At 57.5% G+C, this 24,378-nt stretch overlaps 1 protein-coding gene and 1 long non-coding RNA gene across 3 annotated transcripts; one reads left to right on the plus strand and one right to left on the minus strand.

Moving 5' to 3' along the window:
* The first annotated feature begins 226 nt into the window (after positions 1 to 226).
* Positions 227 to 23,731, plus strand: LOC116590236. The gene is made up of 4 exons (XM_032341829.1): positions 227 to 453; positions 1,601 to 1,707; positions 5,889 to 6,144; positions 23,247 to 23,731. Exons 1-4 carry the CDS (start codon positions 227 to 229, stop codon positions 23,431 to 23,433), a joined length of 777 nt encoding a protein of 258 aa, XP_032197720.1. The 3' UTR covers positions 23,434 to 23,731.
* Positions 8,328 to 12,717, minus strand: LOC116591910. 2 transcript variants are annotated; one of them, XR_004286241.1, is made up of 3 exons: positions 12,269 to 12,717; positions 11,080 to 11,359; positions 8,328 to 10,873 (listed from the first exon to the last, which is right to left on the minus strand). It is a non-coding gene; the product is annotated as an uncharacterized LOC116591910 (long non-coding RNA). The 2 variants fall into 2 exon arrangements; XR_004286240.1 differs by having other exon boundaries at positions 8,328 to 11,359.
* Positions 23,732 to 24,378: the final 647 nt, after the last annotated feature.

Here is a 24,378-nt window from a genome sequence, read left to right on the forward strand (position 1 = left end):
ATAATACTAATACAGAGACCCCGAAAGTACGATTGGAAACCTTCAAGCATCCCGGCGTAAGAGAATATTACGAAATTGTCCATCACAGGTGCCTATTAAAGTTTACGGAACTTGACGTTGAACTTGCTGCAACACAGCATGGTGTTGGACCGATCATGCCGTTGGGCAAGAGATCACCCCACTGATGCGTCATGGAGAAACAGGGATGAAGAGCTGATGTCTCACAATGGAGAGGGCACCCCGGAGTCCCTGCCACGCCCCTGCTTGGGCTGTTTGTGGCGACCCTCTCCTGGGCGACCCTCTCCTGGGCGACCCTCTCCTGGACGACCCTCTCCTGGGCGACCCTCTCCTGGACGACCCTCTCCTGGACGACCCTCTCCTGGGCGACCCTCTCCTGGGCGACCCTCTCCTGGGCGACCCTCTCCTGGGCGACCCTCTCCTGCTCATCACTCAGTGCTGTCCTCTACCCTCTGTCAAGGCCAACTTACCCCGTACGACTCAGCTCAGCCTCTGCCTCCCAAGGACGTCTTGCTGGGCCCCTCCTCGCCCCCTAAACACACCTGCACTGATGCACCTGACACAACACCGCTCCCCGACCCCTGTCACCACCACCCCAAGGCCCTTCCTGGGCCTTGGGCCAGGAGGGGCCGAGTCGATTTCTTCTTCATCTTCAGGGCAGTGTCTGAGCAGGCGTACTCTGGGCAGAGTCAGATTTACTGCCCCGTCCCTGCAAGCTGCCTGGGACCCCGGCTCCCTTTTCCCCAGCCTGTACTTTCACCTGCTTCCCTTCATTTTAATCCCACGAAATGAAGCCGATCCTCCCCACATAAGTCGTGCAAACACCCTGAGGTCTCCGGGGTAGGGGAGGAAGAACCGCCATGAGAAATGCTAAGTGGAACCTCCGAGAGAAGGCTCCCCTTGGGGCAGGCGTGGCCTCGGTCTCCCCAGCAGCTGAGGTTCACCTCCCTGTGGTCAGGCCTCTCCCTTCGGTGCGTCAGGTGTGGGGACAGGGACAGGCAGAGAACCCCACCACCTCAGCCACCGTGCTGAGGGACACCTGCTACTTTTGGCAGCTCCAGAATAAACACCACAGTGAGCCCTTGCAGGACTGTCTCCTAAGAGCTGCCAGACACTCCTTCCATGCCCTCCCAGTCTTGTTAGGCACAGGGGACCCTGGCCCTCAATGCCCCTTCCCCCTTTATTAGCATTAATATGGAACCCCAAAGGCGTGCATTACTAAAACCCAGCCACTCTGCTTTGAGCACTAGATGGACCCCTGAAGAGTCTGTGCAAAAAAGAACACCGGTGTGGTGGGCCTCGGTCCCGCGACCGACACGACCTCCAGAAGTGCATTCCTATAGGTCACAGGCTTGTATCCAACGCAGCCTACGATGAACAAAGCATTCTTATCCTTCCTGAGCGCACACGGCCCCTGTGCACTGACTGCATTTGCTTGTAGGGTCCCTAGAAAAAACTCAGCCTCACTAACAGCTCACAACCCTTCCTAGGAAATGAGCAAGTGCTAATTGAAACAGATACCACATTCCCACTTAAATGGGAATGCTCACGATTTCTGCGTGGAAACGGTCCTGTCCCTTAGAGTGGTGGATGTTCATTATCAGCCCGAAAGCGGGCCCCACGAACTCACCAGGTCAGCGCTGGACGGGACGGTGCTGGTTACCAAACCCAACCCTCCAGCCCTGCCGGGTAAGGGGTGAAACGCAGCCATCAGGGGTCAACTGCTGTCCCTGCCACCATGTCCAGCCCTCACGTAGGGCAGGACATGGAAGTAGCCTTGGGTGTCAGCACCAGGAGCTCTTAACACACTAAAGCAAGGTCCTTAGTCCATTTTTTTCTGAAATGTCTGAAAATAGGTAGGCGTTCCTGAAACAATGCTGAAGAGCCACCTACGATTAAAAGTGACCGATGGGAGGGGGTTGTGAAGGTTCTTCGAACTGGTGCCTCTTTTTTTTGCTTAAAGGAAGAGGGGAGGGAAGCAGTCCTATATTCCAGATCCATACTCCCTTACACATACATCGTCCAAAACTCCAAAGAACCCTGAAAACCAAAGTTCTTTCATATGCTTAGCATACTACCCTGACACGGGGCCACTTGGGTCCCCATTCTGTCTCACTTGGGGTGAATACTTGTATGATCGCTGTGGAAACACCCATGTCTTTGACAAGGGAGTGCTTCCTGGCTGCAGAACTCCATCCTACCCAGTAAATACGGTACCCTAGATTCCCTTTCTAACATGAGGGGGGGAAAAAAATTCAAGTTCTGGAAAACACCCAGAGCCAAATATTTCGCGGACCAGTGTTGTCAAAGTCTGACATGAGGGGGGAAAGCAGCACCTAAACTGGAGAAAATAAGGAGGTCAGGGGTCTCAAGGAGCTTGGGGTTACAAGCGGAAGCCTTGACCCAAAGCTGTCCCTCACAAACGCCCAAACACATAGCACCTATATCCGGGTCACTGGCTCAAACCTCAACGCTAATTCAACATTAATTGAATTTTTCCCCCCTCATGTTAGAAAGGGAATCTAGGGTATCGTATTTACTGGGTAGGATGGAGTTCTGCAGCCAGGAAGCACTCCCTTGTCAAAGACATGGGTGTTTCCACAGCGCTCATACAAGTATTCGCCCCAAGTGAGACAGAATGGGGACCCAAGTGGCCTCGTGTCAGGGTAGTATGCTAACCATAAGTTAGCATACTTAACCATACAGAACCATAAGTCTGAAGTAGGTATTTCTGGTTTCTCTTTTTTTTTCCCCAGAAGGACATCAAAACCAGAACATCAAAATACCGTCCCAAACTAACACGAGCAGGATCAGTGTTCAACACAGCAAGAAGGTCGGAGGACTTCAGGGCTGGGAGGTGCTTCACCCAACCACCCACTTGGTAATGCTCTTCCGCAGGAGGGAAGCTCTTCGGGTCTTCAAAACAGTTGGAAAATCACGTCCTGTGCATGTCTTGACCTGGCAGCCCTCCAGACTCAACCGTCTGTTGTGCATACACACCCGTTTCTTGTTCGGATGATTCTGCCGGTGCTCACAAGGACAAGCTGAGAATCAGACCCTCCACAACAGAGTCCGGGTTCTCCACTGAAGATCAGGACTCTGGGGGTGGCCCCTGCCGAAGCAGGACGCTTGTCCAAACGCGCGTCCACCTGCTTTGGGGAACTTGATCTTTCTCATGGATGACACCTTTCTTGTGGATGGGTTGTTAACACATTTTCACAGGAACTGGAATGCTAACTCTTCCTCCTTCAAATTCCCGAGGGCACTGCTTCTCACCTCTTTCTCCACCACCCCACACTGCTGATCTTTGTTCCCTGAAGAGTCTCCCAAGTGCACTTGTTCCCGTTGTTTCTGTCTTGTTACTTTCAGTGAGCGCTATGACCAGAGTGGGACTTTTTCCTCCTCTGCAGAGCCAGCCCACCACCAGGGTGCCAGTGGGAGGCAGCGGAGGTGGCCCTCCAGAAGGTGCTAGAGGGTCCTGTCCACCCCCCCCCCCACAACACCTCAGGGCCACGGACCTTTGCCAAGACGTGACAGCACTTTGAGACTTTCTGAGCCTGTTTCTCAGGAATCTGCTCCTTTTCTTGGGCAAATCAAGGATATCCAAAGCAGACTGAACTGTTTGGATTTCTGCATTTGCTTTTGGTTTTTCCCCCCGCACTTTCTCCTGCAGTCCAACTGAGTCATCCACATTTTTTAAACAATTTAAGACTCCATTTAATTGAAATAGTTTTATGTTGGTTTGAAAAAGTCGAGTGACAGGTCCTGTGAATTCGATGGAAAAGCATGTCAGCTTCTCCTGGAACCTTCGGTGGACAGGAGCATTTGTCACTGTTTTTTTTCTCTTCTCTGCTTGCTGAAATGTGATTCTGATTTATAAATCGACACCCGATTGACAGATGGATGGCCTACTTTCTGGGCGCTGGCTGCTGACAGAGCCCCAAGACATGTGTAAAGTGATACCTGCTCTCAAGGGGTCTTCATTGTTTTCTTCTCAACTAGAAACATTCCCAAAGCCAAGCTACAATATGAGAAAAATGAAAGACAGATGGTGTCATCAGGCCCTCTGTGAGAACCCGGTGGTGGAGATGGTTCCCCGGGAGCCCGATGAGGGCCAGGCCCACATGGGTCCAAGAGACGATGAGGAGGGAATGGGGTCTGACAGGTGCAGTTGGACAGGTGGAGGAAGGTGCAAGGTGTTTTACGGAAGCAGAAGGTGGGAAGGAAATCTAGAGGCAAGAGAGAAAGAGTCAGTGAAGAAACCAATGTGGCTAAGGCAGAAGACTGTAAAGCTAAGGCTGGAAGTGTCTGAGGCTGGGATCTGCAGGTCCTGAAGCCCACTGTCTGTCCTTTCCTGCTAGACGGTATGGACTGGCTGGAGGTATGGTATGTGCACAGAACAAGAGGTCAGAGGCCCAGTCACTGGCAACCACAGGGCCAGGAAGGGCAAAGAAATGAGAGAAAAGCAGGGCAGATTTGAGAAAATTTTCCAAATCATTGATGACTAATACAAACTACTCAAAAAATATGCATTCAATTTTCACATGCATTTTTAATTACTCCCTTATGGATTTTGTACACAGCCCACTTCCCCTATAACCCATGCTCATTTCATTACCATTAGTTATGAGCCTATCACCTATTTTCCTTTCCTAAAACCATTCCAGAAACCACCAGGTAGGAACAAACTTCTATTTAATAAAATGAACATCTGTGATGACACACCAGGAGCAAAATCCTAATTGTTCTAAAACTGGCACTTTGCTTTGACAACCAACTACCTATTTTTTTTTACCAAAAAAAAAAAAAAAAAAGAAAGAAAGAAAGAAAGAAAATGCTTTATTCCTTTAAAACACCTGCTTTCTTTCCTTTTTGACTTCTAAAGGAAGAGATTAATTTTTATTGGCAAGAAGAGAAGTCACTCTCCAACAAAGGAAAAGCTGTGCTCTACAGAAGAGTTGCCCTCTACATTAAATAACACACAAGAATATCAACCCCAAACCACAAATCAAAGTGGGGCCAACCCCGTTTTCCCACATTAAAGCCCGCAGTCTGATAACCTCACTCCTTTGGAATTAGGCTGCAATTCTCCTCCTCGAGGAGGGTGGCCCGCACCGCGGCGTTTCTGGATGGCCAGATTTCCATTAGAATCGCCTTCCCCCATTCACTCCCTTCTCCACGCCCTCCACCCCAGCGCAGTTACCCAGGGGGTTATAATTTGGCACTAAAATTCAATTAAGCTGAAACTTTGGTCATATGTGGCCTTTTTCTCAGCAACGCGCGATTCCTCCCACCCGTCTTCCGAACGTTAGCCGATCGATTTTTAAAGCGGAGGGAGGTAAAAAGTTGACCGAGACCGAGCTCTCCTTCCTAACCACCGGCCGGGACTCCCCAGACGCCAGGACCCGTAGCGCGGGGTCAGTGCACCAAAGCGCTAGTTCGTGGGCCCCGCGGCCAGCGCCTCGCGCTCCGCAGCCGGGACACCCGCGCGCCCCTGTGGGAGTGCGGCTTGCAGGGGCTCCCGGTGCGAGCCGGCCAAAGTCTGTCGGAGCATTGAGACCCCATTGAGGACTGTGGGAGTTTGGGCGGCTTAATGGGATTGTGTTCGGCGCTTCAGGCGCTCCTTTAAGACTCCATGGCACCAACGAAACTCCAATAAAAGGGCCTCTCTAATTGCTCTCTGACTTTCTATGAAACTTTCTAAGCTGCGCTGACATCCTCGAATACAACTATGGAATTCAACAGGGGAGACCAAGGGGGTGTGCGCAGAGCAAGCGGTTCTCAGCCAGGCGTGTGTGGGGTGGGGGGTGACTTGGGGGAGGGGAGATGGGGCGAGTGTGAAGTCTGCTCCGGGGAAAGAAAAATATGAGTGTTCTCCTTTGTGTGCGGACAAACAGCCGAGCGCGGGAGGTCGGGGCCGGGGTCACGCGGCTCCGGGCTGCAGCTGCTGCCGTGGGGCGGGGGTCCCGGGCGGGCCCCCCGGGCGTCGCGGCCGGCGGCGGCATCAGCATTCCGGAGGCGCGGGCGGCCGCTGTCCTCGCACGACCCCGGCCCGTCCAGAGCGCGCCCCGCTCCGACCCTCGGGGCGCCCGCGCGCGGGGAGCGCGGGCCGGGCGCCGGAGCAAGGTAAGCACAGCGCCCCGGCGCCCCTCGCCCCTCGACAGAGCGCACAGGAGGCCCAGGCCGGCCCCGCTGCCCCAGCCCCGCGGTCCCCTCGCTCCTGGGGCCCGACGCCCAGCCGGGGACCCCCGGCAGCCCCGCCACCGCGGCGCCGGGCCTGGCCTGGGCCTGGGCTTGGCCTGCAGGGCCCTCTGCGCCTCAATCCGGGCCGGAGAGGACGGAGCCGCCACGGGGCTGACTCGCCCCTCTCGGGAGGGGGCCCCACGAGAGCACAGGTGACCTGCCCACGCCGCCCGCGGCGTGGGCCACCCTCCCTCCGAACCGCTCCGTGGGCGGCGGCCTTACCAGGGTCCCGGCCCCGGGCGCTGGTGTCCCGGGGGCCCTGCGCGAGCCCCCGCCGCCCCCTCGGGCTCTCCCGTGCGCAGGCGCGGGCCGCGGGGGCCAGGCTTCGGCCAGCGTGGGCGCGCGGGCGTGGGCCCGGCCTCGGATGCTGCCCTGCGTGCCCACGCGGTCACCCGAGGGCGAAGGCACGTTGGGGGCTGGGGGCAGCGATGGCGGCGTCGGCGAGGCCCAGGCGCCGGCAATCAAAGGCTGGGGATGGCGCCCGCCGCGTTGCCCACGGCCAGGCCTGGGGCATGAAAGGATCTTTATCCTCGAGTGACACGGCGGCGGTTTCCTCCTGCCTCCCCCTCCTGCGGCCCTAATTGGGGCCGGCTGCTAATGTGATTAAAGGCCAGTTAAATGTTTCTCGGGGCAGATGGTGGGAAGAGGCCGAGACCCCTGCCCCCTCCCCGGGGTCACGCCAGGCCCGTGGTCAGGGGGCCGGTGGTGGTGCCAGTCCCAGGGCAGCCTGGCCGGGCGCCCGCCGATTGTTCACCCCAAGGCAGGGAGGCCGCGGGCGGGCTCCTGGGGCTTTATGTAAGCTGGTGGGCTTGGGGCCCGGCCGGATTTGGGGATTCTTTTCGCACAGTTTCCATTTTCTGGCCTTTGGAACAGCGCCCTAGGCCCTTGGGGCCCTCCCCCTCCGGTGCCCGGCGCCTGCTGGGCCCAGCCTCTGTATTAGGCCTGGGGGCGCAGGGCGCTGGGGGTCCGGCAAGCTCCGAGCGGTTCGGCTTAGGGTCTCCCCACTGAGGACAGTGACTCAGGATGGTGGTGCTGCGGGGGCCAGGCAGAGCCCTCCACCCGCCGCGCCCCAGGCCTCGGCGACAATCGGGTTCCCACGTTGGCGGCGGCGTGGGTGGTCTCGCCCTCCCGGGAGGGCTGGGCGTCGTGGCTGCCCGGGGCGCAGGGCCTGGGAGCCAGTGTGTGCGCTGCGCTGCGCTGCCCGCCGCGCCCGCTTCCGAGGGCGCCCAGAGGCCCTGGGGACCCCTCCCCAAGCCTGCCTGACCGGGCGGACGGAGGCTGTGCTCGGGGGCGGGGGTGGGGGTGCGACAGACAGCTCCGGTGCGCCCCGCGCGGAGGCCAGGCTAGTGCCGGGGCGGCGGAGTCAGATCTCCGAGCCCCGGCCCCACGGCCCGCGCCCCGCCCGTGGCCCTGTACCCCCGGGGGCCCGGCCATGCGTTCCCGCGGGCTCATTGCTCTGGAGTCCCCCGGCGGCCGAGAGCGCGGCCCGGCTGAGTCCCCGCGCCTCGGAAGTGGCAAATCTGGAACCAGTTAGGGCGGGGGAGGCAGATAAAAGCCGAATGGAAGCCTGCGGAAGAGTGAGCTCAGGACGGTCCGCCAGGTGGTCCTGGCCGTGCGCTCGGGCGGCGTCGGCGCGGGGAGCGGGGGGCCGGGCGGAGCAGGTGGGACGCGGCCCGACCCACGCCGCAGGCCGCGCACCCTCTTCCGGCCCCCCAGGGCTCTCCCCGCAGCCTCGGTGCGCCGCAGAGAGGGAAGATGGGGGCCGAATGCAAGGCCGCGCGGGGCCGGGACGGCGGGAGGGCGCCCAGGGCTGCGCGCGGAGCAAGGGGAAGGCCGCCGCCGCCGCCCCCGCCGCGCTGCCCTCCGACAGCCCCGCGCGACGACGCAGCCTTGAAAACTACCGTTAACCAAGCAGGCGTGCTTCCGTGGAAATTTTACATATCGGTCGTTTACTTTTTTTCCAATATTTCTGGAATAGTCTACAGAACTATCTCACATCCAACAAATGTCAGACTGAACAGATCAGAAAATATGAAAAAAAGAATGACATTTCAGTTGAGGCGGAGTGAAAGCAAACGGTATTTTTTAATAATATTTTTGCCGGAGTGTATTGTGGATCTAAAATTTTGTCACGTTCAAAATATATTATTTTTTTATACTTACAATATACATTTTGTACATTTTTTTAACCCAAAGAAGTAAAGCATTGAAAAAGCCAAAGCCGAGAAACCAAGGAGAGCCCCGCAGAGAAAATGGTGAGGAACCAAAGCCTTTCTCCCGCTCTCCTATTTTTTTTTTCTTTTCCTCCCTAATAGCCTGAAGGAAAATAGAGTCAAAATAAAACAATTTCATATTAAACTAACACATGGATGGGATCCATTCCTTCCCAGATGGTCTGAGGGACCTGGCTGTTTTAGTGGGCTCAGAAAATGCTAGATTCAAGGTGATTTTCTTTCCTTCAGCTGCTCAGAGAATTGTAAACAGCATCAGCTTCATGATTTGCTTTAATCTGCCTATTGAACACAGATAAAATTAGAATCGTCTTCCACTTGACATAAACGTGGCGCAGGAAAAGTCATCAATTTTTTTTTTAACCAAAGGAATATCTGTTTTTGTTTTGTACAAAACGGTACTATTTAACTAGTCTGTAACAGACTGAGTGACCTTGCGTTTGTTTAAAACGGCAAATGTTCTAATGTCAGTAACCCCAATGACTGTAAAAAAAAAAAAAAAAATACAAAAAAAAAACAGTTTTTTAGGCTCATCTTCCATTTGCTCTTCTCCAATGATCTTCTGTCAATGAGCAAGTAGCAGAGAGTAAAACAAACAATTTGTGTGTTTCTGGTAAATAATTTTTTGAGTCTCAAAAAATCAGAAATAACGTCAACTGCCGCTTTTTAGGAATAACCTTTAAACTGAACACGAGTGGGGATCATACGGTTTTGTTGACACTGGGAAACTGGCCGCCCTCTGAGGGGGCAATGCCGCTGGACGGGAACGGCTTGTTGTGAAGCGAGGCTCTAGGTACACGGGGACAGTCTGCAGACACAGCTCAGCCCTTATAGTTCTGACACGGGTGATGTCACAAGCCAGACAGGTCCCCTCTGCACCTGCAGTGGGGGAGGGGCCCCGGACTGTGCAAGCCGGACCCACACCTGTCCCACCGTGTCGTGGTCCCATCTGGAGGACCCTCTCCATTTTACAACCTTTTCTCTCCTTTAAACACTCCGTGCTGACCCGCTCAGTGACATGACCGGGACCCCTTTGTCATTTTCACACGCATAGCCAAAAGGAACCAAAGTCTGGAGCAAAACTTAGGATCAGAGAAGCCCCCAGGCTTCTTTGTCACAGGGGCAGCCCATAGTCTGAAGAGCGGGCCATCTAGGGGACATCTTTGTTTGCATCCCACAAAGGCGACAGAGCGTCCAACCTCAGGCTCGATTACGTAGCTGGATTTAGGGGTGTGTGAGAGTGTTTGGGGTTTTTTGTTTGTTTGCTTCCATCTTTGTTTGGTTCTGTCTCCCTGGGAAAACTACAGTCCCTTTCGTAGCACTTGGGTCCACCCGCACGGCCGACGGGAAATCCAGCCAGGACAGAAAAGGGACGAGGCCTCTGCCTGGATGCCAGTTTGTTTTGTGCCTGTTTATTACGACTGACCGTTTCAAGGTGTCTCGAATTGCCCAAACCAGAGGCCCATTCCCAGGAGGGGAACGAAGGCTTCACTGCCACGAAGAGGCCCCTGCAAAGTTGGTCTGAGAATCACCCCAGCCTTCCCCATGGGAGTGGGTCCCTGACGCTCTCCAAGGGGCAAAACAGCCAACTCACGTGTTTTGAACATCCAGAACACTCTGTGATGTTTAGAAAAGTAGACAGCTGGCCTCTGGCCTTGGAGACCTTAAATCGACATGGCCATGTTGGACGAAAGAAGTCAGTGTGAGTGCCTTGGGGGAAGGGAGGGGAAGAAGGATGCCCGGCACGGTAGGGAGGGTCCTTCTGGAAACCCCAGGCTTTGTGCCCCATATGTGGGGCTCTGTGCTAGGACCATCTGGAGGCAGCCCAGCAGATCCAGGAGGGCCAGCCACACACTCCAGCCAGAGTTAGTTCCCGATTGGAAAACAAATCTGATAACCCCAAAAGCCTTCCTCCAGGGGCCCGTTGCTGGCAGGAGAGAGCTCAGGCGGCTTCCCCTGACAGGCCTCCCAGCCCAGCCGGGCATTTCTTGGCCCCTGCCAGTGTCATTACCCTGACATCCCTCTGCTCCCCGAGACACTCTCCTCGGCCACCAACACTGGCTCAGGGACTGGAAGGGCTCTCACGCTGCCAGCTCCCCATAACCACATGGGGTTCTGTGCCTCTCAGAACAGGCCAGCCTGGGCCTTGCTTTGGGGACCTCCTGAGCACCCTGGCCTACAGGTGAGGAAGCCCGTGGGATCGCAGTCAAATCTCAACACCCCGACCTCTCGGACCCCACACAGCGGTGCCGCCACCTTGCTGAGCCAGCCCCATTGGTGTGCGGGTGGGGGCACAGAGCGGAAACCCTCCAGCACATCCTGGCTCCTGTCCTGTGCCCAGCACTGGTGTTCTTGTTCGGAGAACAAAGGCCCGGAGGCCCCTGCAGAACAGAGAAAGGCTGAAAGCAGTGGCTTTCAAAGCTGGCTGACCGTGGCCAGGGTAAGAAATATATTGTGTGTCTCGACCCAGGGCACACAGAATGGCTACATGTAAAATAAGCAGTGAACTTTTTACACACGTCTAACGAAATATTTTCACCCAAGAACACTTCTCTCTCCGTGCATCGTGAACCCTGATATTTGTTACCCTGTTTCGAGTCTTCTCAGTGATGGCGGTCACCTGCTGAAACGATCCCGTGGCCCTGGAGGGTTGCAGCTCAGTTTCCACAGAGCTGAGGCTGTGTGGGCTACAGGAGCTTGGGACTCACTCCGGGGGCACCCTCCGTCCCCACCTGCCAGCTTTGCGTCCCCTAGACCAGCCCTGGAGTCAGACCATCTTGCAGGGATTCCTAGAGCTGTGCCGCTGGAGAAATCACTTCCCCCGTTGAGTTTCTTTCTCTTAGAATGGGGGTGACAGCGCCCACCTCCTAGGGTCACAGGGAGGTTCAAATGAGATCAGGCGCGAAATGAGGGCTGGACTCCAAGTGCCCAAGCACCTGTCCCTGTCGTTCCTCTGCCTCTCTGGTTCTGCCCAGGATGCCAGAACCCGGCTGCCTGCCTCCCAGCGGGGTTCTCCCCCTACCGGCTCTGCGCCACCTCCTCCTGGGTTCCCACTGCAGGGTTCCGTCCAGCTCAGCCTCCCCTGAGCCCCGATTAAGCGCTGCTGGCCTGATGGAACACCGGTGCCGTGCCGCACACCTGTGGACGGCCAGCTCTCCGCCGGGAGCTGCAGCGCCTTCCCCAACCGACCCGAAGTGCGCCCTGGGACACGGGGGCTGCTCCTTGCCTCGAGTTGCAGATCAAGTACTGGGGGCCCAGAGGGGTCCCCGCAGTTAGTAAGGGCAGAGCTGGGGTTAGGCCAGCTCTCCTGGTCTTGGAATATTGTCCCACCCCGCCCCATGCACAGACCCTGGGTCCACACCCCGCGTCCTCCCGGGGCCAGGCAGAGAGGACTCCTGCTTCACGCTCTCTCCCCAGCCGCCCATGGGAGATGGGCTCCTGCCCTGGGGCTGGGGGAGGGGGTTCTCCCTGGGGAAGGGACAAGGAGCTCCTCCAAGCCACACGGGGAAGATTTCCCTGGCCTACCTTCCCCTTCTCAGCCCGGAGACCGCGGACTTCATTGTCCTTTGAGCGCCCCCCTCGGAGGCGGAACCACCGTCTTCCTGCCCCCCTCACCAGGCTCACGCACTGCTTCAGCGACGAAGTCATGCACATGGGACCAGGATGGCTGCCCTGTGTCCTCTGCACGTGGGTACACATGTACGCAAGTATGCTTGAACTCACAGGCCCACACGTGCGCACAAGTCTGCGCGTGTGCATTTTGGTTGGCGAATCACCTGTAACTGCTCCAGCCCGCCTCTGATCAGTAAAGAAGCATCAGGAAATAGACGGCTAACTCGCTCTCGAAGGAGGCAATAGAATTTGGGGGAAGCATGGAAACTGGGGGAAGGCCGCTTCCCTCAAGTTTTTTCAGGCTTTATGAGTCTCCGATGGTGCTGAAGGGGGACGTCGCAGGGCGCCGAACCTCTGTGTCCCCCGGCCACGGACGGAGGCGTCCTGTGGGCCCGGCCCTGCTGCAGACACCCGGGTCCCTGCCCGAGGAGCCGGCATTCTAGCGGGAGATGGCCGGGCAGGGCAGGGGAGGCACCCTGGATGGACCGTGTCTGGGAGCAGGCAGTGGCCGTGGAGGAAGGCGCCAGCAGCGGTCTGGAGGAATGTTCTGGGACCTGTGCACCCAGAGGCCAGATCCAGGACCAGGTCCAGAACACGCGAGCAGGAAGGAGCTGGTCACGGCAGCAGGAGGCACGTGGCAGAAGAAATGAAAAGGAAGAAGGAATGTTGGGGTCTCTCTGGCCCTCCAGCCCTGGACATCCCACCTTCGCCCCCCTCTCCCCCGCCTCCGAGCCCAGCGGGGCTGCAGGGCCCCTCCCCCAACACCCCAGCCTGCCCCGCCTCTCAGGGCTGCAGCAAGGTCGGGCAGCCCAGACTCAGGACGGCTCTGTGGCTCAGCCAGCCCCCATGTGGCTTCTGCAGTCTGTCCTTCTGGATCCATTTTCCCTTGTAAGGATTTTCCCTTTGACTTGTTTTGTTCCTCTGACAGGTTTTTATCTCTGAAGTTGCTCCTGCATGAGCTCTTCTGGCCTTTTTCCTCCCTCTCGGGCCTTTCCGGGGTTGGGGGAGCGGGGGCTCAGGGCAGTGCACACCCCTGCCACCGCGTCCTAGTGGCCTTCACCACCCGTCTGCCCACACCGGCGGAGCCCCAGAGTGCCGGAGGGACAACCACAGCACTGGCAGGGCTCCCGCTCCAGGCTTCTTTGAACCACAATGTGGGGAGGCTCCTGCACCCCCACTCCCCACGCATAGACACACATGTGCACACACACACACACACGTGCACACACACACATGTGCGCACACACACCCCTGTGGTCCCATGAGGAAAACCGTCCCCATCCAGGAGTGAGCTGCCCAACACCGATGCCTTCTGAGGCTTGTCCTGACCCTGGGGCCGGGGCCCGGGTGTTTTCCCGGAATCCGTGCACCTGGAAAGCAGGTGCCAGAGACGCGGCCTCTGCTGTCCTCACCCACCCCCTCCCGCCAGCGACCGGCTCAGCGGTGGGGCTCACCTCCAGCATCCATCTGCGCTGCCATCTGCCCACCGCTTCCGCTGGACAGCTCTTCATGGTGTGCACAAGCATTCTAGAAAATGCTCTAAGCTGCACAGGCCCCCGGGGCCCCGGGCCATTAGAGATGACAGAGCCGGCCTTGCAAGGCCTGGGCAGGCAATGAGGGGAGCAGTTTCCTCTGAGGCGTGAGGACCTCGCCCTCCCAGCCTCCCGCTGGCCTGCTTGGCTCTCACAGGGGCCCTGCCCACCTCGTGCTTCCCTCTTGCTTCCCGTCCCCCGCCGGCTGGACTTTGGATGTATTTTCTTTCCCTTGCTGCCAGCCTGTCACGTTGGTCGCTGCCCTTCCCCCAGTACCTCCAGCAATGTACTTTCCTCTGAGCTTTCCCGCCGGCATAAACCTCCAAAGTATTTGCTTTGGTGTGTAGTAATATTCATACTCTTAGGGGGACAAAAACCCCAAAACAAAAGGATGCCTGATGGCGGCAGGTGCCCAGGTGAAGTGGGGATCCTGTGAGCCCGGCTGCCTTGCCTGGAGCTTGCTAAACTACAACTCCAAGCAAGATACTGAGAAGCGGCCCCCAAACTTTACTTCAGAGCACACCTGACTCGGAGTCTGATAAAGTCATGGAACTGTAAAAGGAGGAAATTCTTCGAAGGGCATCTAGCCAGGCCTCTTATGACCATAGCAGCTCAGAGAGGGAAAGGACTGGCCCAAGGTCACACAGCCAGTTGATAAGTGTGGTAAGACGGGGCTGGGAGGGCTCTCGGCTCCTGCTCTGACCGTTAACATGGTGAGCAGCGGCCCAGCTGTCATGAAGGTGTGATTCACACACCAGTCTGGGCACCAAGCTCGGCACACCAGTCTGGGCCAAGCATTCACTGCGTGTGGGCACCACCATGCTTCTGCCTCACCACACTCACCTGAAGAACCCACCCCTCCCCCATCCCAGGGGCACAGTCTGCACCAAGCAAGGAAGCCTTCCAGGCCACGCTCTCTGGTCAGAGCTCCGTGCTCCAGCCCAGCCCCCGCCATCAGAGTCTTTTAAGAATTTCAACTAAGGACAGTTGCTGAATCAGCCTGAGCTGGGCCTGAGGACATGAGATCCCACCGATGCAGAGTGTGACATCTCCGTGTAGTAAATCATAGGTTTTCAGGAGCATCCCCAGCACCCCCTCTAGGCCCCTGCCCCTCCCCAGGGGCCTTGTTGGCCCTCCCTCAGCCCACAATGAAGCGAGGCCCCGGTGCTCCAGGGGCAGGATGAGACCAGGGCTGGGGAACAGAGGGGGACATGATGAAGGCCGCCTGGGCTCCAGAGGGTGGGATAAGGGGTCCCACATCCTTGAGAAGGGGAGCGGACATCTCAGCAGCACCGGGGAGAGACGGATGCTGAATGCTGAGGTGTCCCAGGCTGAAGGCCCCATCCCCAGCACCACCCCTGCAGCCCAGACAACACGGCCTGTGGCCCCACCCAGCTCCAGATCCTTCTGGACACCTGTGTTCATCTCCAAGCGCTCCCAGAATGGATGACGGGGAGTTGGGCGACTTTAACACAATAGACAGTCTGCCGTGTTTCTGGAGGCCATGAGTCTGGGACAAGGGCATCTGTGGGGCTGTACTTCCTCTGAAGTCTTCGGGGATCTGTCCCCGAAGGCAAGGATCTGTCCTTGCCTCTTTCTCACGAGGTGACCACCATGCCATTGATGGTTTAGAGCCCATTGACGGGTTTAGGGCCTGTATGATCTCAACTGATCACATCTGCAAAGACCCGATGTCCAAATTAGGTTATGCTCTGAGGTTTCGGAAGAACGTGAATTTCCTGGGGGAGGAGATGACGTGATTCAACCCGACACACCCCCATGCTCTCTAAAGAAGGAAGGCCCCATGTACCTTGAGGGGTCATTGGGTGTGAAGACAGCCTGGGGATTCCATGACAGGCCCGGCCTGTCTCTGTCGCATCAAACCAGGGCAGTGATGGTGCCAGGAGAGCCAGGGTTCGAGGGGAAACTGAAGGCCTGTGGGAAAAGGGCAAGAGCGTGGAGCAGAGGGGAGCCCCAGAAAGAGAAGCCGCCAGCCCATCTTCCTGTCCCCGCTGTGTGTGGCCTCCCTTTCCTGGTGCTGGCTTGCACAGCGCAGTAGACATCTGTGGTTCTGTTGGCCCCAAAACCCAGGCTTTTCCTTCCCCACTGTGGTCCTTAGAGTTCGGGCGGGGCTGGGCCAGCGGGGCTCCTAGCGGGGCTCCTAGTGGGGTACATGAGCCGCGCCTGGCCCAACGGCCCACGCCGTCCCTCTGCACCCCATGGTTGTCCACTCGGGACACCAGGGCAGGGGTGGACCAAATCAGGGCTCTGAAGGGGCGCTGAGATTGCCAAACGGCAGAATGACCCTTGGAGTCACCTTGCCACCTCCCACCGCACAGGGATGGGAGGCTGGATAGACACCGAGTGCAAAAGAACAGACACAGGCCCTGACATCATGCGAGCCATTGAACGCTGGACTCCCTGATCGCAAGAACCAGGCATTTCCCCTGAAGCCAGCCGGAGGGGAGTTTCTATGCTAGTGGCCACACCTGTGCCCGCTGCCAGCTCTGGCCACCTGCAGGGACCAAGTTTCACAGAAGGCATGTCTGACTCAGTACCAGGAGTGCACACAAGACCCTGCTCACACTCAGTCCCCAGGAGGGTCACGGATGTGCGCCAGGGCCGAGGTCAGAGACCAGGTCTCAAGCACAGATGGCCAAGACCACGTCCACGCTCTAGACCCTGAGCCACCAGACCTGTCCCACCATGGCAGTGGAAGGAAGCGCCCGGCGATGCGCAGCGTCCAGGGCCGTCTAAGCTCCTCGATCCCTGAACTCTAAGGCCCCCAGGCCCTGTACGTGCAGCCTCCCTTGTAAGACGACGGCCAGGAGAGTTCTGGAAAGTAAGGGTGGAGTTTGGGGCCCATGTGAGAGAGAAGACTACCTCTGCAAGTGCACAGATTTCAGGAAGGGAGGAAGCCTGTGGTGGGCAGGAGGCAGAATTGCTGGTCCAAGTCCAGCCTCTGGGGGTGAGGGGTGTGCCTTGTGATGGAGGGATATGGGGTGCAAACCAGGTCTTAGGGGGCTGCTGGCCAGACCCTGCCGCCTTCACAGCCCCTCAGGATCTAGTTCCTTTCTGTGAAATGAGGCCCTTGGTCTTTATGAGTACCGTCCATTACCAAGTTTCAAGGTCACCAACAAGTAGGAGGCCTGGGGCTGGAGCCCGCCGTTTCCCAGGTGACCACAAGGAGACCGGCTGGAGATCGGGTTTGTGGGTCTCCACGGAGATAGGACCAGGATCCCAAGACCCATTGGTCTGTCCTTCCTCTGACCTGAAGCAGGAGAAGGCCAGGAAGAAGATCATCTTCAAGGCCTGGGGTCCTCTAGGCCACCCCCGCTGTTCTACAGAAGGAGAAACTGAGGCCTGGGGGTCCTCGGGCAAGGGCGGAGCTGGATGCCTGCCCCACCACCATCACCCATGGAAACCTGGCCCTCATGAGCACCGAAGTGGCCTTCCTGCAGCGGGCCACAGAGAGACCTGTGTCAACGTCGCCCTCTCAGCAGCCCCGAGAGTGGCATGACAGCGACTGCCAGGTCGAGTGTGTGCGGGATGGGGGAACAGGGTCACAGCAGGGGGGCAGACTTTGGGGCCCCGGGCCGACAGGAGACAGTTTGGTCCCAGGTGGTCTTTGGATTCCTTCTGGGGCTAAGTAGAGGTCCTTGGCCACTTCGGCTGGGCTACGGAGCAGCGATGATGGAGAAAGAAGTGGTGTCGTCCCTTCCAGCTTTGGAAGGGCACCAGGACAGGCCCTGCGGGGTGCCAGGGGACACTAAGAGCAAGGCAGCCCCTCTCCTGGCCTCACTTGACCTCCCGTGAAATGAGGACTTGGACCAGAAATTGTCCAGGGTCTTCTGCCTCCCATGTTTCGGGAACCACAGGAACTAGAACTAACCTGGAAGCAAGCACCGGAGGGCCGCCCCCCCAAGCCCTGAGGGTTCACTTTCTGGAATCCTAGTGTTTTCTTCGGTTTTCTTCCTAGGGTCCCAGTATTCTCTTGGAGGGGTGAGTTTTTAAAATGGCATGACCTTGTTTCTCTCTTTAATACAGAAAAACACAGTCGAGGAATGAAAGGCTGTTATGCCCTCTCCCCCCAGAGACCCCTGTTGAGGTTTTCTAAAATAAAGGCATACTTGCAGCCAGAGAGGAGCCCCAGAGGGCACGGAAAAGGTGAACAGTGGAAACCCACAGCTCCCGGCCCAAGGCCTCACCTCCAGCATCCCGGCAGATGGGGGCTCGTGGCCTGCACCCCCACACCTCCAGGCAGGGTCCTCCCCTCCCTAGACCTTGGTGTCCTCATCAGCAGAGGTGGTCGAATGGTAATACCCGTCTCCTGGGTCCTCTAAGGACCTGGCGAGTTAGAGGCCCTCAAGCACCTGGAGGAGAGCTCACGACGGGGACGGGGCTCCCGGAATTCACCCCTAGCAATGCCCCCACCTGTCTTTTTCCCCTTTCTTAACTTAAAAAGGATCGGACTTTGTTTAGCATCTTGCTTTCCTTGACGTGTTTATTCGAGAGATCTGTCCATCCCAACACACGTGGACGGAGGCACCTCCCTCTCACTCAGGAGCCTTTAGGTCGACGGGCCCACCTTCTGTCCCCGTTTCTGGCCCCGGGGCCACCAGGACGCCCAGTTCCCAGAAGTGTCGACTCCGGCCCATGCTGCGTGTGCATTTTCAGCGTGGCTGGATTCACACTTTCAGCGCCCAGCGTCCCACCTGCCAGCCCAGGGATCACTGCGGTCTGGGTGGGTTCCCATCTGCCCCAGGCACCCCCACAGGGACAGCCTTGCAAGGCCATGCGGGGACCACACTGGCCGCAGTGATGCGGCAGAGACACCGGGCCCGGGCGTGGGCTCCAGCACGGAGGGACATCTCAGGAACCCCGGGGGGACGGACGGGAGCCACAGCCAGCAGCCAGGTGCTCACCCCCTCAGGCGAGCCCAGCTTTGGGCTCCTGGGATATTCTGTAGAGCGAGTCCCTAGGCTGGGAAGTCAGCTGGGATGCTATCCGACCGCTTTCCCTGAGCCTCTCCCGAGGCAGCCCTCTGCAGCCCGGGGCTGGCCGGGACGCCGGCCTTGGGGCCCTTCGGGCAGCCTGTGGAGACAGCCCACTGTGTGGCCTCCTTAGCAGGTTCAGCTGCGACCTCAGAGAGCCGGCGACGTGGAAACAGCCAGACGCTGTTCTGAGCCAAGCCCAGCAGGGCTGCTGCTGGAGCCAACCCAGGTCACCCATTCGAGTGACCACAAAACAATGAAGCCCATCTGCTCCTGCACCATGACTGGCCTAGAGAAGGTTCCAGAAGAGAGGCTGCAAACCTGTTTGCAGTGAAGGTGGCCCAGCTGGGTAAGGAGGCAGCCTCCAGGGTGACAAGGGGACCTGTTGGGAAAGGCTGAAATTTAGCTCACTGGTTGAGAGAGTCACATGCTGGCTCTAATCACCTGCCTTGACCGCAGCTTGGGCCACAGCCTCCAAGCTTGGCCGCGTCTGTGGCTTTGCAGACACGGTTCCCTGTGCTCTGCCTGCCATCACCTGGCCCCTTAGGGCCCTTTGCCCCCTCCTGTGGCCACTGAGTCATGGCTTGTCCTCCAGACATGATGAGTCTCCAGAGGTCACAGCTCGTGTCTCTTCATGTCTGCGTCTCTGTAGCCCAAAGCAGTCATGCCCGCTGACAGGGATTTCACCGGAGAAGAGCGACATTCAGAACAGCCCCTGGACGAGGGCCGGAGGGTGGGAGAGGCCAGGGGAAGCTGAGAGTCCCCCACACTCTGTTCCCCACGTGCAGTGAAGGGACAGCCCCATCCATAGCCCCCAGGACAGTTCTCAGACCCCACGTCGCCCCCGGGGAAGGCAGCAGAGGTGCACAGGAGGGCACGAGAGGACACACTTTCGCTGACTGTCCAGCCCAGCAAAGCTAGAAACCGTCAAAAAGTAAAAATTCCATTTGTAAACAAGATCGAATTATTCAATTGTGAAACCAGGGTCCGTGGAATTTAAAATAATTTAATATGAAACAATATCATTTGAAATGCTGGCCAGCCAAGGACCTGGGGGTGGCGGACAGGGGAAGGGGAGGGACCTAGTCTCCTGTGGCCAGACACGTGGAGCCCGGCCTCAGGGAATACCAAGTCACGGGTCGACAGGCGAGACGGACAGCCGACTGCGCGGCTGGCCAGGACGGGGCCCCTGTCCTCCAGGGGTCACCGTCGTGAGAGGCAAGCGAGACGCCAGCCGTTCAGAAAGCAGCGCTGGGGAGCAGGGGGTTCTGGTTAGGTGGCATATACTCCAGGCCAAAAGGGAGACCCAGGTGGAGCCCAGGGGCGCGCACACCCTGGGCCTCGCAGGCGCTGTCCGGGACCCTCCAAGCAGTCCCTGATGGTGCTGAAGAGCTGGGGACAGCACCTCAGAGGAGGCACAGGGAAGACAAGCACTCAGAATAGAAACAGCGACCGCTTCTGACCCCGGCTGTGTCTGCACTGCCGGCGTGACCCGGGCAAGCAAGCCACAGCCAGCCCCTATTTCATCGTCTGCGCAATGGGGATAATCCCAGTCCACATTCCCTGGGGGCAGCGAGGGTCGGAAAGCCTTCACGTGCCCACCCCGGAGAGCCGAAGTCCCCGACAGACAGGAGCGTTCCAGGTAGGAGGTGTGACGCACTTGGCACCATCAACAGATGCCCATGGCCGGGAGGCACGGCGCAGGTGCTCCAGCTGCCTGTGCAGGCGGCTGGCTCAGGATCCCGGCCGCGGCGCCTGCGGGGGCCCAGCAGAAGGATGGTGCAGGCAGGGCCCAGCAGATCCTGGTACAGCAGCCCCCCGCCTCCACGTGTCCTGCCTCAACACAAACACAATCGGGAATATTTCGGGACTGGAAGCGCTGGAAAAACAAACCCAGGGAGCCCAGACAAAGAGCGCAAATGCTAACTTTCATGTCACAGCCAGAAACCACGTGTTCATCAAGCCACCTGCAGGCTCGTGGCTCAGCAGGGAGGCTCAAGCTTGTTGTGTTTAGAAACCAAGCTAGCCGTGCAGCTGGGGTGCCGCCTCCCTCCGGCCTCTCAGATCCCGCGCCCACCATGGAGCAGCCCTTGGGGCTGCCTGGGATTTCAGCTTGGGGACAGGCACCGGTGCCTCTGGGTTTCCCATCACCTGGGAATCAGAGGGGCAGAGTGGGACCTTTCCACCACGGCAGTACCACCTGGGCACCTCTCCCAACACAGAAGGGTCTGGAAAACACCCAAGGTTACCTGGCCAGTGAGTAGCAGAACGCCCACGAGGCCCCCGACTCCCCAGACACACCCTCTTCCCCCGCCACCGCCCTGGTCTCCCCAGCCACCATCTTGCTCATGCAAACCTGCTACCTATGGGCTCAGGGCAGGCTCCAGATCCCTCCTACCCTTTGAGACAACGATGCTGAGAAGTGTTATTTATATTCGTCCCCGAGCCTTGCCAGATTACATTGTCAAGGCCAGCACTTTGGAGATATTCCCTTGGTTTCGCAATTCACGCGGTGACTAACACATGTTACATTTTGAAAACCTCTCTTGGTAAAAATTTAAGCTGAATTGTAAATACATAAAAGTCTCGATGTTAATGGGGTGCATGATTTCTCGGTGGCTGTTTTGTAATCCCGAGATTCAGAAAGGATGTGGAATTCTATAAAAATGGATAACGAGCTCCTGCCCAGAGCTGCCCTTTGAAACCATCACTACGGGCAGCAAAGCAGCCCGTACGGCCGTCCATCGTTACGTAAGTTACAAAATCACTTCGAGTTTCCTGCCTCTGACCGGCCCAGGACACTTTGTGGGGTGATCAGAGCAGGGCACAGCAGAGGACAGAGTCCCTCCAAGGGACATGAGCCCACGTTCATGGGTGGGGTGGAGACACGGAGACATGAAGTTGTGGTCAGGGGTAGAGCAGGACTCCATCCCAGGCCCCAGGCCTCTCTGCACTGTGGGAGACCCCCGGCCCCTGCTCCTGAGCACCTGTGTCCCGGGTCACTCACTCTGCATCCACATCAGCTGATTACACCGGAGTGGCCCCACCTGGGACAGTCAGTGCGTCAGTGGACAGGCGGGGTCTCTGCTGGAGCATCCAGACTAGGACATGAGAGAGGACGGGGCCGTTGGCCACAGGACAGATGTTCCCATGCACGATGGCATTGCCATGAGAAGGCGACAGGGAGTCAAAACAGGGAGGACACAAGTCGGGTGTGGCAAGGAGCGGCCATCAGCTGTGAGAGAGGCTGGTAAGGGAGTGGGCCCAGGGCTCCCCCGGTCCCTGCGGGCTCAGGTGGGTGGCAGGCGTCCAGAGGGCGGGCAGCCCCTCCAGGCCCCGCCAGCACCTCCCTCACACCCCTGATTTATTGCCCTGGTGGATAACGCTTATCAGTCTGTAGTCATCCTGTTTCTTCTTTCGTTTACCGTTCAGTGCCAGTCCCCTCGCTGGACTGTAGACTCTGGGCACTCAGTGTCCTGTCTGGCCGGCTCCCCGTCATATCACAGAGCCCGGCCCCGTGTCCGGGCATAGTGGGCGCTCAGTAATCGCTTGTTGAACCCGTGCATCTCTGACAGAACCAGGGAGCCTCCCCGTTAGGGCCGCCCCACCGCTATGGGTAACCATAAAAAGTGCAACCAGAGGCAAGGGCTGCTCCACAGACAGGCAATAGTGAGGTGAGGCGGGACCTCCCCCACCAGCAGAAGGCTGGCCATGCACCTCGAGACAAGTGTACCATCCAACCATCTCCAGGGTGAGCACTGATTTTCTTCCAAGTTCATGGCCAATCTGTCCGGGATCCTCCGGGGATCCCGCCCGCCTCCAACCCCCATGGCTGAGCTGCCTGCCAAGCCCGGGGACTCGGGCCATCAAAGCATGGTCTCCTCGATGCTGTGGGACCCCCAGCCAAGGCCTCTGTCACCTTATTGTTGTTGCAATAAAGCTAACAACAACAACAAAAAAAAGGTCCAGCCAAAGATAAAACGTGGAAAAGGTGCTTTCTGAAGAAACGTTCACGGCTATGAAAGAACTCAATTTGGGAGGGTCGCACGTGCTTCTTTTCTGAGATACCTAAGTGCGCAAGGAGCAGCCCAAGCTCTGGAGACGCCCATGTGAGCAATAGAGCGGTGGGAGACAGACCCAGGGATGGTCACAGTACGGTGCAATGGTGACCTAGGCACAGAAGAACAGCCCAGGGGGAGGGCCAGCTCTAAAGGGGTGTCATCCAGGGGTCCCCAAAGGAAGGAAATTTCCGCTGTCTCTTGCCATTTTAATTCGGCCGCTCTAGGATACCTGTCTTATTAGAGCCAGCGGAATTACTCAGCTTTCGGTAATAAAGGAGTTTTTCTAGGTCATGCGGGGAAGCGCTTTAAAGTTATCCTTTTTCTTTTATTACAGCAACGACTCACAATGCTTGAAAGGACATTTCCCTTAATTCAATTACCAAGTGAGCTAAACGCATTTGCTGAAGATAATTAAGAACCTTTATAAATATGAAACAATTATCCCATCAAAATGCAGTGCTTGATGTTATTATTCAAGCTAGCTTTTCAATCAAGCCCCCCTCCTTCCAAAGCAGTTCCAGAGCATTCCAGGCCCGCCTTCCCTGGTTTTTCCAGGCACAGCTGCCTGTGTCCAGGATCACCCGGTCAGGCCATGTCGTCCCGTGAGCTTCTCACCATGACGCAAGCTTTTGCCCACATCCACCTCGCCCCCTGCTCCACGAGCTGCCCACAGCCGAAGCTCTCCCCGCTCACCTCTAGGGCCCTCGCCTTGGCCCAGAGCAGGTATCAAAAGACAACGTGACATGGCCCAGAGGAGCCTGGGGAGACAAGAGGACCACGGTCAGTGCGTTCTCCAGCTCGGATGCTTCCGGTGGGAGTCTTCGGTGGGAAGACTGTGGACACATCGACTTCAAGTCTGGAGTCGAGTTGATAATGGATCAATGTCAGCTTCTTGGTACTGGCACACGTCCCACGGTGACCTGGGGGAAACTGGCTGAGGGGCGTATGGGAACTCTGAAATTACTCTAAAACTAAACATTATTGGGGCGTCTAGGTGACTTAGCCGGTTGAGCTCCCAACTCTTGTTTTCGGCTCAGATCCCGATCTCAGGGTCCTGGGATCGAGCCCCATGTTGGGCTCTGTGTTCAGTGAGCAGTCATCTCAAGGATTCTCTCTCTCTCTCTCTCTCTGCCCCTCCCCCCACTCCTGCTCACGAACACTCTCTCTCTCAAATAAATCTTAAAAAAAAAAAACTTTCAAGATTAAATGTTTATTAAAAAAACACAAAGGCCACAAAGTGACTGAATTGTGAATTGTGACAAGCGGAAAGGCAGATTCGTTACTGCCCAGTAGTCCCCATCTTTAGAAGCCTGCGTGGGACCCCCCCCCCAGCCGCCCCCAATTCCAGGGCAGGAACAGCAACAGCAATGTTCTATCGTGTGCAGGGGCTGGGAAGGAGGCACCCTTCTGCTGGAGCTGTGTTTGATATCAGGTGCACCAGAGCCGTCCACAGCCCTACAGTAACAAGCATCAATGCACACCTCCCGAGAACCTGACCTCCAGAGGGGCCAGGCCAAGTTACAAACCCTCAGAGCTGCATTGGGAAGATCACAATCAAACCATAATAATATCTACAATTAAAATTTGGGGGGGGAGCGCCTGGGTGGTTCAGTGAGCTAAGCCTCTGCCTTCGGCTCAGGTCATGATCTCAGGGTCCTGGGATAGAGCCTCACATGGGGCTCTCTGC

The sequence above is a fragment of the Mustela erminea genome, chromosome 5, assembly GCF_009829155.1.
Source record: "Mustela erminea isolate mMusErm1 chromosome 5, mMusErm1.Pri, whole genome shotgun sequence".
Lineage (NCBI taxonomy): Eukaryota > Metazoa > Chordata > Mammalia > Carnivora > Mustelidae > Mustela > Mustela erminea.

Excerpts from the sequence above, each read along its gene's own strand:
- LOC116590236 (XM_032341829.1), top strand. The coding sequence starts at position 227 with ATGGAGAGGGCACCCCGGAGTCCCTGCCACGCCCCTGCTTGGGCTGTT. Across the intron at positions 454-1,600 it reads CCTCTCCTGCTCATCACTCA|AGTGGTGGATGTTCATTATC; the intron begins GTGCTGTCCTCT and ends CCTGTCCCTTAG. Across the intron at positions 6,145-23,246 it reads GGGCCGGGCGCCGGAGCAAG|GCACAGCTGCCTGTGTCCAG; the intron begins GTAAGCACAGCG and ends TGGTTTTTCCAG.